The sequence below is a fragment of the Triplophysa dalaica genome, chromosome 25, assembly GCF_015846415.1.
Source record: "Triplophysa dalaica isolate WHDGS20190420 chromosome 25, ASM1584641v1, whole genome shotgun sequence".
Lineage (NCBI taxonomy): Eukaryota > Metazoa > Chordata > Actinopteri > Cypriniformes > Nemacheilidae > Triplophysa > Triplophysa dalaica.
In genome coordinates, this window is record NC_079566.1 from 12,360,660 (window position 1) to 12,377,700 (window position 17,041).

Here is a 17,041-nt window from a genome sequence, read left to right on the forward strand (position 1 = left end):
AATCTATACTCTATACCCCAATCTCTCGTTCGCTACCTCCACTCAGAGTTCTACTGTACCTACTGTGTCTCTCCCTCTCTTCCCACCTCACAAAAGACCCCTCTGTTCTCTCTAGCTTAACCCAGTCACCCCACCCCCTTCCTCAACACCCAAGTGGTACATTCCCTTTCCTCGTCTTCTACCCCTGGAGTTCATGTCTCATTGACCGGTCCCATTGTAAAAGCTCTTTCCTCCTCACCTTTGGCTTTAGTTCAGCTACAAAGGTGCATTATTATGCTATAGTGTGCGGTACAGATCGTCTGTGCTGATGTGTTAGCGCTGGCTGGAATAACTGGCCTGCTGTTTCACACATGCTGTAGAGACGCAGTGTAATGTTAAGATGTTTGGTACTTATGTTGATACCAGAAAATACAGAAAGACTGAGAGTGAATAACCAGACTTATTACACTGACATTGTTTGTATGACATTTTGTTTACTATAAGGTGCAGAGTGCATAATTCATAGTTGTTTAGACCAAAGTAGACCAGTTTTGACCTTAGAGGTTTTGCTGTATTGACACAGTCTTTGTAAATGAGCCGCACTGATGGAGGGAACGAAAAGAAGTAACAAATGTACATTTAGTGAGTAGACAATATGTGAGTAGACAACATGAGTTACATTATAATTGTTGTGTTGTTGCAGGTTCTTTTTAGTTAAAGTGATATAGACGGTTTCATCCGATGCTGTATAATATAACAGTTAATTTTATATTTTATTTGATATTCAATTAATATTGTCTATTAAATTTAACTGAAATAGTTATTGATTCTTTGTGGATGTCTACCGAAAGTTAAGTTTGGGCTTCATAACATTTGTTTATGTTGTTGCCGGTGAAACCGTCTATAACTAATATGCAGGTAGACATTTTGTTGTCATGTGACAAGAAAACCATAATACAGGAAGTGTAATGACGGACAAGACCTCTGGTGACCTTCATGGCTGTGTGTCAATGTTAGTAAGTTTCCTAAAAATATCTGAGTTTGACCTTTATGTGACCCCTTAAGGACACTCCAGGTTGTCAGTTGGTTTAATACCAAGAAATGTGTTTTTAAATATTATTCAAAATTTGCTTATGTTGAAATGTCTTATGTTTAAAATGATGATTAAGAGGAAAACCTGTGTATGTTGTTACCGTATCTAGACTAAATATTTGTTAGAAACAGCATGCAACATGATACATAGATTATCTTTTTAAGAACTTGCCACATGTAAACACACATCATCTTGTATATATTTATTTGTCAATGACTATATAAAAGAAATGAGGACTAGCAGAAGATAGATTTTTTCATCATTGCCATATTGAAAACTGGATTTGACATGCAGTGTGACACAGTAACCAGGTAATTCTCATAACATGCTCTCTCTGTCTTTCCATTACTGTTCTCTCTCTTGACTCATCAGTATGTCCCTTAATTTCCACCTCAGTTAGTGGGTCATTTAGATCAACCTCCTCCCTTCTGCACATGATGCTCTCTGACTCCCTCCCACAGCCACCTCTCTCTCTCTCTCTTTAAGCAAACACTATTTGATCTCTCTCTCTCTCCGTCAATGGCCCTCATTCATTCCCTCTCTCCTCCTGCATGCCATCAGACCCCCTCCCACCGTCCCTTTTCATTCCAGTGATTTTTTTCACTCCATGAAATTTTCCGGGAGTTTTTCTTCGGGAGTTCATTACCTGTTCTCTCTGTTCACATCATTTCTTAATAAAGTCATTTATGTCTCTCACCTCACTGTTTCTTTCACCAGCATGTAAAGTTATTGACTTTAAATAAACTTTGTGATAGTTCTGTGACTTTGACAACATGGACGTCTTTTGAACATGAGCTAACACCTGTACCAGTACAAATCACCTTTATGACCATTAGATTCCCATTTGTGAGTTTATGGTTAATATAACGATATTCATCTATTTTATAAAATATCATTCCACATTTATACATTTACTCAAGGGAGTTTTTGTAAGTTCTCACACTATGAGGATACCTGTCAGATTATTGGGGGTTAGTCATTTGAGGAAAAAATCAAACATGTTTTTTCAGTCCATTTAATTTCACAGCTGTCTAGGAGAAATAATTGAGATACAAAAGATGTCTCTTTGTTTTTTCTTTCATGGGCACAAATTGAAACTTGTACCTCTACAAGCAATGATTTAACATTCTGTAATGGTCACCATTACCGAGGCACTTCAAGTAAATTTTCCTAATGATGTATATTTGTGCTAAATGGTCTGAGGAAATTTCAGCAGCTACATTTAGAATATCAGAAAGCGGAGCAGAGCTCTTCATACAAAAAGGCTTTAGCATACTCTCTGTTCATGAAAATATCTGTCAAACACACAAAGCCTAAGAAGCCTATTGGCTTTTATTGGAAAACATCATATTGTCACATTAAAACATTGTTTTAATTGCAAACCTACTTCACATAAATGCCAGTCAAATGTAAGTCTCTCGCTCTCCAAAAAATTCAAACTGGCCTCCAATTTAACATTCCCTCGCCCTTCCCATTTCACAGTATGATCAGGGCCCGTATCCAAAATCACTGACCCATTTTCCCCTCATTCTTGGTTATATTCTGGGTCCCCATTTACTGGTAACCCTGTAGTATATACCATAGACGCACATACATAAAGCCATTCTTCAGTGCTTTTGCTGCAACCCTGTACCATCCCAGTCCATTTCCTCACAAACACACACGTACAAATATACACATGTTCTATTCCCCCCACCCCCTTTTTCCTGATCTATTTCTGTGTGTTGTAGTGGGCTAGGGTGTGTGTGCGCGGTTTGCAGCCCTGCCCAGTAAAATACAGACTTTTTTAAGGAAGTCTGCAATATAATCTGGTCGCTTTATTGTAATTACAAGGTCCCCTTTTTGGAAATAACCAAGCCTGTCCACAGGCACTTGCCGCGGCTGTCTCCAAGGAAAATCTTGCTTTCGTGTGCCCCCTCCGTTGAACTGGTTCATGCCCAGCACGTAGCCTTAAAACTGGTGGCCTATCGGGAGATAATTCATTCTTTCACACTCGGCAAGTTTAAATCGCTCGGTCAGATGTTGTAACATTAAATGTGTTAGTGTGGGTGGCCATACAAAGGCTACAGAACCACATGGTTAGTGGTCTAAAGTCGGAGCCTGACATTTGCAGGCTATTAATCTCAACAGCTGTATTAGCACAAGGTAGAAAACATCTGGAACTTCTTTTTTTTTACTTTTCACATTATTACTTGTTCTGATAAAGTAGCTTTGCTGATATCCCGAGCTACTTGCAAAGAGAAGGTCAAGGGTTCGATTCCCAGAATCCATCGATCAGATAAATGTAAAGCCTGAATGCACTGTTGCTTTGAATAAAAATGTTGATCAAAAGCATAAATGTGTTTTGCCTTCTAAAGGATTTGTCGATTGCAGAGGTATTATGTCACTCATCTATTTACTGTACGCGAGTATTCTTCGCTGCTACACTTTACAATGCGTGTTAAAGCTTTGGTTCTAAACTGATCTCAGGTCAGCTGTGAAAAAAAACAGTTGGATTTTTATATTTTCTAAAGGTTTGTGTTCACATGCTCACTTGTGGGTTCAGACAGTGGCATGCATCTTTTTTAATGTGGTTTATAATAAAAGTGTAATTATAAGCCTGACGCCCATGCCACCAATAGTTTTTGTTTTACAAAGAACATTAGCGCAGCAGTAACATTTGGCACACAGTCAAATATTTATGGTCTTGCAATTCATCAAAATCTAAATAGAAAAGATATGGTAAAGTGCTTTAGTTCATATGTTAAAAAAGTTAAAATTGCACTCTGTGTGCTGTCTTTTAATTATATTCATTCATATATGTATGTTTAGGATTTTGTAAGTTTTTCTTTCAATCGTTTTATTTGGGAGGATGTTTAGCAATAGATTTGATTTAGTTATAGTACAGTGTTGTACACCTGCCACCTATCGTTCTACCTCTTTACCCCCAGTTCTCATTCTTCAGAATCTCATTTATTTAAAAATATCTTTCTTTTTCTCACATTCTCCACCAGCCTCTGTGTGTCATTGTGTACACCACAGGTTTAAAGGGTATTATTATACTGTTTTATTATGTGAACCAAGAGGACACCAGGCAGAGACTAGACAAAAACACATACCATGATTGTTTAAGAATCGTTTTAGGACTATATTGTGCAAGTGATATAAGATGAGCCGATTTAAATAACTTTTTACCCCAAATGAGACTTTCAAGCTAAGTTCAGTGAAAATCGCACATGCCAAGCATATAAATAAACCCATGTGAACTGTGAAAAATAGAAAACAAAATTTATAAGAACGGGTTTTTTCTTCATAAGCATGAACGCTTTTAAAGAACTGATCCTTGGAGAGCGCCAAGGCGTCATCTGAGTAAATGACCGGGTTTGTCCTTTTATCTCTTTGAAGAAGAGCTGTAGATTGCTGCGTCTATTTTTAAGACTGAGAGAATTTTCAAAACTTCTTAACTAGTAACATTGATCAAATTTCGACATATGATTATAAAGATTATACCTTATTATTGTCTTCTTTAATTTTTTACTTTGAAGTCACTTTGCCCCTGTGAAACCTTGACAACGATTGTGATTTTGAGTAATAAATTTGAATTAAGAATTAAGTATAAACTAAATAAAAATACTGCACTGCGGTTAAACTACAGGCAAATGTCTAAATTATCAGTGTTTTTATAAATGCACATAATTTTCAACAGAGCTTGTTTTCAACCATCCTGTATCTTGACTTTGTCATTTAGGTACAAAAGGACTCCAATTGGTGAATGAAAAAAGACATGGACGGCGTGTGACGTCACGCGCGCATAAAGATCTCATTGGCTGCTGGCATTCTTCATGCCTGCGGACCCACCGGTCCTACATGGTACAGCTGTCTAACAGAAATAAATACATAGAAATAAATTGACCGATATACGTGTCAATCTCTGGCACGTGAACTTAAAAAAGCTCCTTTAAAGAATAACATATATTTTGGGCTATTGGTCTTTTTACATATTCTTTAATTTCAAGTCTTTGCCTCCCTCCGCTTTTGCTCTCGACTTTCCTGTTCACTCTCTCTCCACGCACACCCGCGCGCACGCTCCCTCGCATTTCGTGGGAGAAAGTAAGAAGAGGGAGAGAGACAGAGGGAGATTGAGAGAGAGAGAGTGATTTGAAGCCTCTCTCCGCTCTCTCAGCTTTCGTGGTTACTCGGATTCAATGGGGCTTTAGCATCAAGGATTTCAAGCTGTTAACCTACATATTTATTTCCCGTCCCCCTTTTTCTATTTAAATTTTGTACATAAGATAGATAGGCTAACTTATTGAAGAACAAGGTGGGTGTGCGTTTACGTCTCTCAAGGCGCTCCAAGATTCTTCTCGACTGACTTTGTGAGACTCTAATTTGCAATTGTCCTGCATTGTAGTAAAACTAAACCGGTTTGGAACAAACACTTAGGAACTATGGATATTCGGAAGAAGCGGAGGCCGTGGTGCATGGAGACGTCGCTCGTGCTTCTCCTGTGCGTAACGCTGGCACAAGCAGGTGAGAATTATCTTGTTAAACTATGCCTAGGCTGAGTGCTTTTTAAAATACTTGTTTGTGACTTAAGAAACAGTTACCGTATGAAAATTGTTGTACCTCCAGCCTGCTGCGCTTTACGCACTTCAAGCAAACCGTGAAATTACGCAGGTGACTAACTGCTGTGTATTTGTGTTTCCAAGATTGGTAACATGCGCTCTGTAACATATCTGCAGTTCAATCAGAAGTGATACGTTGGCTACTCAGTCTTTATTTTTCCATACATATATTTTGCATGTCCTCTTTTAACCATAGCTTTCACAGTCATTTAATAGGGTAGTCTTGCTTACGGTCTTGTGTGTGTTTAAAGACCAGAAACGTTGGTTATACAAATGAAATCACAGGCCCTTGCACTTCAGGCTTCGTTGGCATGCGTAATGTGGCATCCCCGGCGGGGGCATAGGATAGGACGGTGCACCTCACAGTCAAGGTTTCACATCCAGCTTCTGCTTAGTGCGTTGAACTTCATTTGAGCGCACACCATGTAGCGCACACTGTCGTTTGTACTTCATTAAAGCAACATATCTTTATTTTAAATCTAATCATTTATCTATTCTGGTGGGTGTATATCATTGATTTGAGTTTAATGTATTTGATTGTTTTTATTATTTTTAGTCACGCTTTTTTGTAGAGACTCCGTTTATGGATGTTTGTCCGATTTTTCAATGTGATTTTGTTTCCACAATACTTTAGAGTACACTATTGGTTTATTTAGTGTAACTTCTGCTCTACCCTAACTGTGCAGTTCTCGAGTATAAATTTCTTACTAATTCTTTTTTATTTTGATAAGCTTATCATTGACTAATATCGTTAGCCGGGAACAATTAATGAACCGATGCGCATCCGTCGCGCACCACTAGTCGGTGAGAGGATTCAAGATATTCTTTAACTTCCAACTTGCTTTTTCACTGTACATGATTACTACAGTTTTAGTGTTCCTTATCTCATTTATGGCTATAAATGCAAATAATAAACTCTTTGTTGTGTGCCACTAAATCTCCCTCAAGCGTGGATATAAAAGCAAGTCGAAGATTTGATCGTTCTTTTTCTCCCCTTTCGTCTCCCCTGTGCATTTAAAGGAAGTCTCAATGTTTGTGCGTCTCTATGACTGGGTTATTATACTGGACTGTGCGTCAGTGAGAGCGACTTAGTGAATGAGTTAGTGTATCCCTGTGTGAGCCTAGTGATATTTGGGCAAACGTGCACATCTATTACACCTGGAGTTTCCACAGTTAGTTTGTTTTAGGCAAGTGAATGTTGCATTTGAGTTCTACAGCCTGATGCTGATTCATCATAACTAAACAAGAACCATCTTTGATTATTAATAACAGAAGGCCGTAAGAAACCAGAATGATAAATGTTGCCAAAAGGTGAAAACCAGAATACAAACTTCTTATATTCATAACTTCTTCATAATGTTTCGGGACCGATTCATTACAGGAATAACAGTTGTAACAGTTTTCTTAACTTGTTCATGGTTGTTTTAATCTGTTGAAGCCGAGCAAGATCTCAACAGACACCAGACTCTTGAGAGCTCAGTGTTTTTAGGCGGGGAATATTTATTTAACATGGATGTTCCTTCAACCTCATTTCAAAGCCAGAGCTCTCAAAGAGCAGTCTGTCTCACTTCTGTTAACCAAAACACACTCAACCTAAGCAGGGCACTGGGCTGAATGGAGCTACTGTGTGTGAAGGAAATGCCCGGAATATTCGAGTGTATATTCATAGCACGTGAGAAAAGACTGTCCCCACAGGTGTGTCTATCAGGCCTTACAGTTTCATGACATTCCGCTTGTCAGCGTTTGTTACTATCATATCTAACTTTCTTCCCCCCCACCTGTAGCCAGTTTGGGGCCCCATGTGCTTTAAATGGATCCAGGCACTTGCTAGTGAGGATAGCAACTACAGAACACCCCAAACATGCTAAAAACCGTAGCAACTGCATAGCAACACAATGACAATTTTATTCTTTATAGCATCACCATAGACATCCAACTCTAGTGCTTCCAGCTGTAGAAATCTTTCCATGTTCGAACCACAATAGGACACATGTCGGAAGTTTCTGTTGACAATAAAACAGTCGCTCTGGTTAAAGAAGAGCAGCTTTGTGGTTTGCAAGAGAAATTTAGTCATTGTGTTTGTAAGGTTCAGTCCACCATCATAGAAAGTTGGTGTAATGGTTTGCTTTGAATAGGTGACTGGATCACTTTTACACAAATATTTCTTTGTGTACAGGGCTGGTTATATATGAACCATTCTTAAAGTTGGAAACATGAAATTGACCGGATATGTAACAGCAGGTTTCTCACAATATATATATATATTTTTTGTGGAATGTAGACAACTATACCACAAGAGGGCCCAACATCTGTTCAAGCTTTTTAAATCATCAGTACCACATCTAAGCACATAATAAGCACCCTGATCATTTTAGTCGGCCTCGTTTTCTTTTCTCAGGGAATTTAGATTTTTACTTTATAGGTGAAATTCTGAGTTAAGCGGTGGATGGTGGCATCTTTTCAGTTTTATGTTTATACTGTACATGTACATCTCCTCATACTTGAGCTAAACCCAAAGTTGGAGATCTCACAAAGATTACTCTTATATTGTAACTTTAAGATTTAAAAAAATGAATGTTGAGGGAATCCATTTATTATCCAAAAAGGTGAGGAATAGTGTAATGTAAGTCTGGTTTACATTGAATGAGCAGCTGTGTTCTTTCTTTTGCATACTAACACAGAACCGTCAAGTTTTCCAGCATTTTCTTTTCATACAATTAAAGAAAACTCACCGCAAACACTCTCTTCTTTCACCTTTTCACCAGTCCAGAAATAGCAACATGAGTTTAGGGTGTCAACGTTTAACAATTACTGTAGTCATGTAATGTTATAAATAGGTACTTTGTTTCATTTCTAGGTCTTATAGTAAAGTATATATTTGTTTTATCTCTGAATAGTGTATCCTAAGGTTTATGGTGGAGGGTGTATACAGTGTCTGTGGTAAGTCTGTATAAACGCTATTTTTTTTAGATTATGTGATGTTTAATAACTGGCTCCGTGGTCAGTTTATCCATCCTGGCAGTGCCAATGGTGCTCGACGTGCCCACGCTTACTCATTCGCTATTGAGCCATGCAGACACGTGGCTCTGGATACCTGTCAGACATATATGTATTCAATTTTTTTGTTTACATTTTGTCTTTAAAATCTCAGTGAAATGGTTTATTTAATATTTGTATGTCAGAAAATCTTTATCTTATGTTAAGACAAGAGGTAAATACACCATGTCTCACAGCCATGCACAATTTTTGGAACGTTTTATCAGGATCTGAACAACCACACTGACACGCTTGGCAATCTGTGAGCATTAAATACACGTTTGATATACAGTATACGTTCCTGCAACCTTATATTATGGAGTTGGTATGATGGCATAGCTGGGTGGGTATTATAAATACATCATAAATACAGAGAACGATGATCTAAATTACAACCTCCGGACAGGCCTGTACATGCACGCCTAACTATTGCGGTTGGCGGAGAGAGAAGAGACCGATCCAGACAGCGTGATGGATTTATCTTCATGTCTCTTACATCTCTTGAACTTTAATCCGGTTGAAGTTTAGCAGGTGCTTAATTCTGGTGTCTTCTTGTCTATGTTTTATAAATGTTATTCATTCTCCGTCTTTTCCTCATACTTTCCTCCATCTCGCTCAAAACAAGAGCGACTTTGTGAGACAGTGAGGTTGAGAGTTGAAAGGTCAAGGTGTCAGGTGATACGTCTTGTTGGTATTTAGCACAGTTATTTGAAGAAGCTCATAAGAATGATGAGATGGTAGAGGGTCAAGGAGAAGAGTAACCAAGTCTTGGATCTTTAGGAATGTTCTCTTGCCAGGTCTGAACGGTCACCATAGAATCCTGATGCAGAAAATCCGTTCAGTAATGTTGGCTTCATCTCGACTGTTAATGGCTCACTGTGTGGAATGTCTGTAGGGTCTATTGTTTCTATGTTTGTGGTCTGTGTGAGCACACAGTGTTTGTTTGTATGAGCGGGTTGTGAAAGCTACAGGTCACTCTTTTGAACGTTTAAGGACATGCTTATGAAACGCATGATATCTATGTCTAACGTTCCTGTTTGGTAGATGCAATTTAACCCATTCTACATCTAAATCTATTGCATTATTTCATCTGTATTTATTGTATTTTGTATGATTTCTGATTTAAGAGTGAGATTTTTTGGAAAGTATTAAGGAAGTATTTTGCATAACCCATCATTTGCATTACAAACATTTCTACGTACATCACAACTTTTTATGTGACTTGTTGGGGAAGGCATCTCTAAGTTTTAACTTTTTCAGTTTTTGTTTGGAGACAACTAAACAAGTTAAAGCATCTCAATTGAAAATCTAGTTGCGAATACAGCATCCAAACAGACAAATTCCTGATGTGGAGAAAATTCAACAACTGTTCATTTGTAACAGTTTTTTTAAAAAAGGTCTTCTCAATTGACTACTATGTTTTACTTCATTTGTAAATGCACTTATTCCTTCTTCGTACATTTGCTGCAATGTAAATATTTTTAAGCAGGGAAATGTTCTGTCACATTGTTTTGAAAGTCTTCCCTCTTTTATCTGATAGAGTCGGAAAGGTCTAGTGAACATATGGTGATGTGGCTGAGGTCTGAAACAGTGACATACATTGTGCACATTGACTTCTGGAAACTGATACAGAGACTTTAAGAACCTGTCAGAGCTCTCTCTCTCTCTCTCTCTCTCTCTCTCTCTCTCTCTTTCTCTCTCTCTCTCCCTCTCTCTCTCTCTCAGGCTCTTTCTATCTCTCTCTCTCTCTTCCTTTTTTCTCTCTCTCTCCTTTTCACTCCCTCTCTCTCTCTTTTTCACTCTCTCTCCCTCTCTCTCTCTCTCTTTCTCTTTTTCACTCTCTCTCTCTCTCTCTCTCTCTCATTCTCTCTCTTTTTCTCTCTCTCTTTTTCTCTCTCGCTCTCTCTCTCCCTCTTGATCCTCAGACTTTCTGTCAGTATTGTACAGAATCTTGTACTTTACAATGTGCGTTTCTCACATGGTCATATTTGTTAACATACTTAGTATTCCTTTTTTTGTCTGCATGTGAATGTTCAACTAGTTGCTAAACTGTTAATGAATGAACCACAGCATTGTGGTAATTACACAGACCATATTTTGGTCAATGTGGTTCTAGAGACCAAAATTACTGGCAAAGAAAACCGTTCCTACTAGTTTAGAAAGAAAACAGAAATTTGTCAGGCCTAAGGAAGAGTATCAATAGATGAGCTAAATATACTAAACCACAAAAAGGTATTGAAAATACATACATAAATGCTGGTTGCAGAGTTTAGGTTTAGACGGTTAATAATGAGAGTGCTCACAGTGGACAGATGGTATCCGAATTCACATGAATCCCATAAAGATCACTAGAGCTGCCAAGAGAAATAAGATGAAGATATAGATGAGTAAATGTAAAGTGTGACTGTGTGGGGCATAGCAAAGGATTCAACATCTGTTTAGAACTGCATTTACCAACTGGATAATAAGCACTTCTGAATATTTTCTGTCATGTCAAATTATGTTTGCAGAACAAGTGCATGTTTAAATATCATTTTGTAGGGCTCAGAGTAAAATCTTTTTCTGTAGTAGTTATTTTCAACTTTTTGAAATTTAAATGAATGGGAATAATTTTGAATGTGAACGTGTCCCTAATAGGGTTTGACACTTGTGAATTATGAATTTATAAACATCTTGATTGAAGGAGCACACAGTTATTTTTTTACATATTTTTACAAATTACAAAGCCTATACATAAATCATCTTGACTCATTGAGATTGATGTGTTGAGATGACTCTGTCATCACATTTTCTCTTGTGAAACAAAGGATTTATTAAGGTGTTGCTAAATAAAACCTTTTGCATATGTATGATGCCGCATCCCAGTAACATAAAATGACTCAGGGGCTTATTTCTTATCAAACCTTGTTTTTTCCTTTAGATCCAGTCGATGTTTTGCGGGTGCTGCAGTTGCCTTCCCTTCCCGAAGGTGTGCAGAAGGTCCCAGGTTTCTGTACCTCCCGTCGGGCCGGCACAGCTGATCATGCCTACCGCATCACCAAGAAAGCTCAGCTCTCTGCACCCACCAAACAGCTCTTCTCAGGTGCCCCCCTTCAATATCCAATCATGTTGATAGCAGATAAAGCTAAAATGTTGCCTTTTCAATGCTACTTTTTCATTGTATGCTTAGAAAGATTACTGGGTTGCATGAAAATCATTTGGGTCCCAAACATGCAATTACTTCCCAAAGGAAGATAAGAGGCTTTCAGCCCCAAATGAGACGGTTTCACAAATATAACTGAATGTTAACTTTGGTTTGATCGTGGAAGCAGTAGTTTAACTGGCACCATTTATACATGTTGATTCATAAGCCAGACTGCACATTTCAACTCTGTCTGTCTGTTTTTTCCTCTTAGGACGCTTCCCGGAGAACTTCTCCATCATGACCCTAATAAAGCCCAAAGCTGGTCTTCAGGCCTTCCTCTTGTCCATCTACAATGAGCAGGGCGTACAGCAGCTGGGTGTGGAGCTGGGTCGTTCACCCATCTTTCTTTATGAGGACCAAAATCGCAAACCCAGCCCAGATGATTACCCACTGTTCCGAGGGGTCAACCTGGCCGACGGCAAGTCAGTAACCAACCCCAAGCCCCATCTACTAGTTTTTTATTATTCCTTTGTGTGCTCTATCGATTTCACTAATTACTTTAAAGTATTAAAAAATACTGCTGTGCTTCCATCAGTACAAGGTGGCATTAAATATCACTTTCAGGACTGTAAAGTGTTTCTTATTGTTCATCTCACTCAAAAATACTTGTTATATTTTCTCTGTCCTATAGGTGGCACCGTATTGCTATTTCCGTCCAGAAGAAGAACATTACATTGATTCTGGACTGCAAGAATCGTATAACCAAAGCTCTGCCTCGTAGCAACAACCCAGTCTTGGACACCAAGGGCATCACTGTTTTTGGGGCACGTTTGCTCGACGAGGAGGTCTTCCAGGTCTGGTATAGCTTGTGCAAGAACTACACAAGTTGTTCACTTATAGAAAACCCTAATGGAAAGATGCTAAGATGATTATCAAATATTAAAATGGGATTTTTTGTTTTTTTCGTAGGGTGAGATCCAGCAACTGCTGATCGCATCCAATCCTCAGGCCGCTTATGACTTCTGTGAGCACTACAGCCCTGACTGTGACTCCCCGCTGCCCAAGGTTCAGTCCCAGGACCCCAACACCTACGTGAGTACCACAACACATCTTCCCATCATATTTCTCAATATGTTAGATGATTTAATTGTCCTGATTTGAGATACAGGTGTAGTTATATATATACCAGATGCCTTATGGGTAGGTCACATTGAACGCTTCTTGAGGCATCTAATGTAAGCGGCTGAGTCTGTGCTTATGCAAAAGTTACAACATAGCCTTCATATTTCACACAAACTTCTTGAATAAATTTGACAAATTACTTTTTCTCACGAATGCATCACAAATCAGAATGAAATAAAAGATTGGTTGTACATTTGTCAAGAATTTTTGTTTCTGCAATTTAAAAAAATCAATTTTTACCCAAAATGCATTTGTAATACATTTGACGTATCTAGAGCCCCTCATCATCGCCCCCCCCCCCGAAACATTATCATTCATCCACAGCTCTTCTGTGCCATCAAAGGTTTCTGTCCTATAACAAGCTGTGTTTGAGTCAGCTGTCTTTCCCCTTCAATGTTTGTACATTTATTCCAGCTTTCATGAGATCCACAAGAGAAAGATTGGAAATGTTGTATATGCATATATTTGCTAAAGATTTATTTTGTCTATTTATAGATCTAATGGCCTTAAAATGATTAGACGTGGACTAAAAAGCAACAAACATTTATTTATCAAAATTTTCTTGTTTATGAAGAGCTAACTACTCTTGTGGTCTCTGAATGCATTTGTTGTCTGGTTCATTAAAGTTCTCAATGTGTTTTGCAGTAATGCAGTAACATCAGCATGTTACTCAAACCCATGAGTCCGATGAACAAATGAGCAAATTAAAAATGTCATGCTTTTATCTTGACTTTGCTGAAACCTTAGTTTCTAGCTCCAACATCTCACTCTATATCCTTCATTCTTCTCTCCTCTCTTCCTATTATTCCCTTTGTTCCATTTTGTCATTTGCTACTGTACATCCTCTTAACTGTCACTCACATTCTCTCTCCAGCATTCCCCTCTCTCTCTCTCACCCTCTCTCTCTCCATTCCCATCATGTCTCTCGATACTTTGATGAAGAGCAGGATGATTATGAATACCCCTATTATCATGAAGAAACTACACAAGCCCCTTCCTCCATCCCGCCCGAGACCCTCGCTAACCAGGTAAAGAGGGAGAATTTAAGTAGTAAAACAGAAAAGAGAGGATGAATAGACAGTGTAAGGTTTACAAAGAAACGAGAAAGATAGAAGTGATTTAGGCAGAATTAATTTGCAAAAAACTTGAATGCCTGAGAAATATCGATTAAGTGATGTCTTGCAGGTTCTGAAATAATGGGTGTTAAATGTGATGTCATGATTGTGTGATCTGGTAATTAGATGCAGAAAATGTAAACATAACTGTCTCTGTAATTTAATAAATTCATCCTCTCGTTTCATGTTTAATGTCCCATGTCTTCCCGTTCGCTCCCGTTCCGTATGTCACTTCGTCACATCGAATCATATCACTTTATTGATGTTGTTTGTCATCTGTATGTTGTCTGTTGTCATATATCTGTACTTGCACAGTGTCAGAATGTTTGTTTTTATCAATACATGCTGTGTGTATGTGGACTTTGAAGGGGCACTGGAGGCACATCTCACTCACACACACACACACACACAGATATCATGGCCCCACTGTGTCAATCCAACAGCTCTGGAGAATGACATTTTAATACTTACCAGCTAGTTTTAGTACTTTACTATGAATACAATTATTTTTGGAATACATTTTGAGTTAAAATTGGTTTATTTTTCAATGGCCACATTTACATGTGCTTCATCTTCAGATCAAGTTCCATAAGCTATTTCAAGCATTATTTTAAAAAATATATTTAATTTACAAACTTGTGGTAATACGGTAGATGCATTTGCAGTTTATTTGTGGTTTTAAGTTATTATGTAAATGTGGTCATTATTTAGGTCGTTCTAAATAGCTCATGTAGTTTGTCGGAAAACAGCTTTATTTGTATCACAATTGCATGGCAATTACTTAAGAGCTTTGTATTATTCTTCCATTTATTGCATGTTTCTACATTTCACATGTTGTGTAAGTAACACAATTTCTCTTGTGTCTAGTGTCTCTCTGATCTGTTATTATGTACCACAAGCCGTCTGTGTCCATGTGTTCATGTATATTCATCTCTTCTTTAAATTAGGTTTACTTTTACTTTGGCAACATTGTATTGCGAATGATTTTTAGTGTTCTCTTTCCTACCCTATAGATAGTCATGGCTTCATTTAGTTTGTTAACCGCAATGTTAAAACGACTAATTTGTGTTTTAAGATAAATATCATTAATCCTCAAACATTTTCAGAAGCTGTTTTTTTTCTGCTTGCCCGGTAGTTAAGACCATGCACACAAACCCTTCACAATGATTATACGTAAATAATAATATTTTAATGAATATTGGTATTTGTTGATATTTTATTTGTGTGTTTATTCTAATATTTTATTTTTATATTTTTATAAGTTTTTTATGCATTGACGTGCTGGTACATTGTGAAGGTATTTACAATGGTCTTACATCACTACCTTATGATTAACATGCTTTTCTCACTGCTTCTATTTGATTTTTTCTGTACTTACTCCTCTCTCTCTGTGCCGTTGGACAGCACAGTGTATCAGCCATGCATCAGTTTTACTTGCAGATGCTCTATTGAAGCATATTTCCCCCCAGTGTCCCAGAGCATCATGTCCCCATGTGCACAACATGCTGCTTTTTAATGTGGAGAATGGCATTACTGGAAGAAACAGTGTCTATTTTTTAGTAATAGAAGTTATAGAACCGAATCTGATTGAATAGTAACGAACGATTAAATCTGAATTAACATTTGACTGTATCCAGTAATGCCAGTAAAATCTCATTCATTCGTTCATTGGCCAGTGATCTTAATTGATTAATTGACTGTCAAACACCAACCTGTTTGTCTCTCTCTTGTTTTTCTGTCCATCCCCACTGCTGTCTTTCCCATCTACCCACTGTCTGTCCTTTCCTATTCACTCTCCTTTCCACAACACAAATTAAAATGATATTCAACAAATAGGACAGAAAGGCTAGCAAAGCCTCAACCATACTCACTGCTGGTCCCAAATCCACAAAAGAGAAACCTGCTTCAGTCAAACCAGCCAAAGCCAAGCCTGTTCCGAAAAAGCCAACCCCATCTGCCAAACTCGCCAAGTCCAAACCCACTCCTGCGCAAATCTTGCTTTCCAAAATCAAAGCTACCAAATCGGTAACAAAACCGAAAGCAACACCAGCTCCAAAGAATGGCAATCAAAAGAAAGCCAACGATAATGGAAAGGTGAACGGTGGTGCTAGAGCTAATGGTGATGGTAAAGTCAATGGAGAAGCTAAGGCTAAAGCTAATAATAATGGAAATGGGAAGACAGCTAATGGTAATGGCAAAACAGTTTCAAGCAAAAATGCAAATGCCTACGGTAACGGTGCGAAAATAGTAAAGACTGAAAAGGCACCAGTAGGCAAAGTAACAATAGCAAAGAAATCAGAAACAACCAAAAAGAGCACAGTGACCAAAACTGGGACCAGCGAGGCCAAAGCTGGGACTTTGAAAACTAAAGGGAAGGCTGCTACTCTAGCCCTCACAAAGACGAAAGTGCCCAAAACCGTCGTAGAGAGGGTCAAAGTGGCGTCTGTCACTCAGAAACCTGTTTTTAGACCCACACCTGCATCTTTGCCTATTCCTTCAAAGCCCAGGACCGTGGATGTCAATAACGTCAAATCAGCTACCAAAAAATTCCCGCCCTTTGACAAGGCTGTTGTGCATGGCGCGACCAACTCTTCGCCCAAGAAGAAAACACCCAATGGTTATCAACAGGTACAAAATCAAGAGCCCGTGTTGGCTGTCCAGAGCTGTATCGCCAACCTCACCGTCCTGGTAGTTGAGGACTGCATTCATGAAGCATCTTACAGTAGAACTTGATCTGGAATTTGTCGTCCTTGGGAAGTTTTGTGAATGTGGTCCTAGATGGTTCTCATCTTATGATGATACTCAAAGGTATCAACACAACATGAACCAGCTGTGAGGTTGGTTACATACAGACCTTCTGGATCTCCTCCACCCTTTCATATATCAAATGATCTCCAGCGATCATGAG

The 17,041-nt window shown here is 38.4% G+C and overlaps 1 protein-coding gene across 5 annotated transcripts in view; it reads left to right on the top strand.

Moving 5' to 3' along the window:
- Positions 1 to 5,210: 5,210 nt before the first annotated feature.
- The window catches only part of col11a2 (collagen, type XI, alpha 2), a 30,008-nt gene continuing 18,177 nt past the window's right edge, over positions 5,211 to 17,041 (top strand). For 3 of the 5 annotated variants that reach the window (XM_056741440.1, XM_056741442.1, XM_056741443.1), the window contains exons 1-6: positions 5,211 to 5,581; positions 11,633 to 11,794; positions 12,108 to 12,318; positions 12,528 to 12,690; positions 12,806 to 12,928; positions 15,970 to 16,761. In XM_056741440.1, coding sequence (XP_056597418.1) covers positions 5,500 to 5,581; positions 11,633 to 11,794; positions 12,108 to 12,318; positions 12,528 to 12,690; positions 12,806 to 12,928; positions 15,970 to 16,761 — 1,533 coding nt within the window. In that variant the 5' untranslated portion in view covers positions 5,211 to 5,499. The remainder of the gene's footprint in view (positions 5,582 to 11,632; positions 11,795 to 12,107; positions 12,319 to 12,527; positions 12,691 to 12,805; positions 12,929 to 15,969; positions 16,762 to 17,041) is intronic. The other 2 variants (XM_056741441.1, XM_056741444.1) reach the window with 2 other exon arrangements.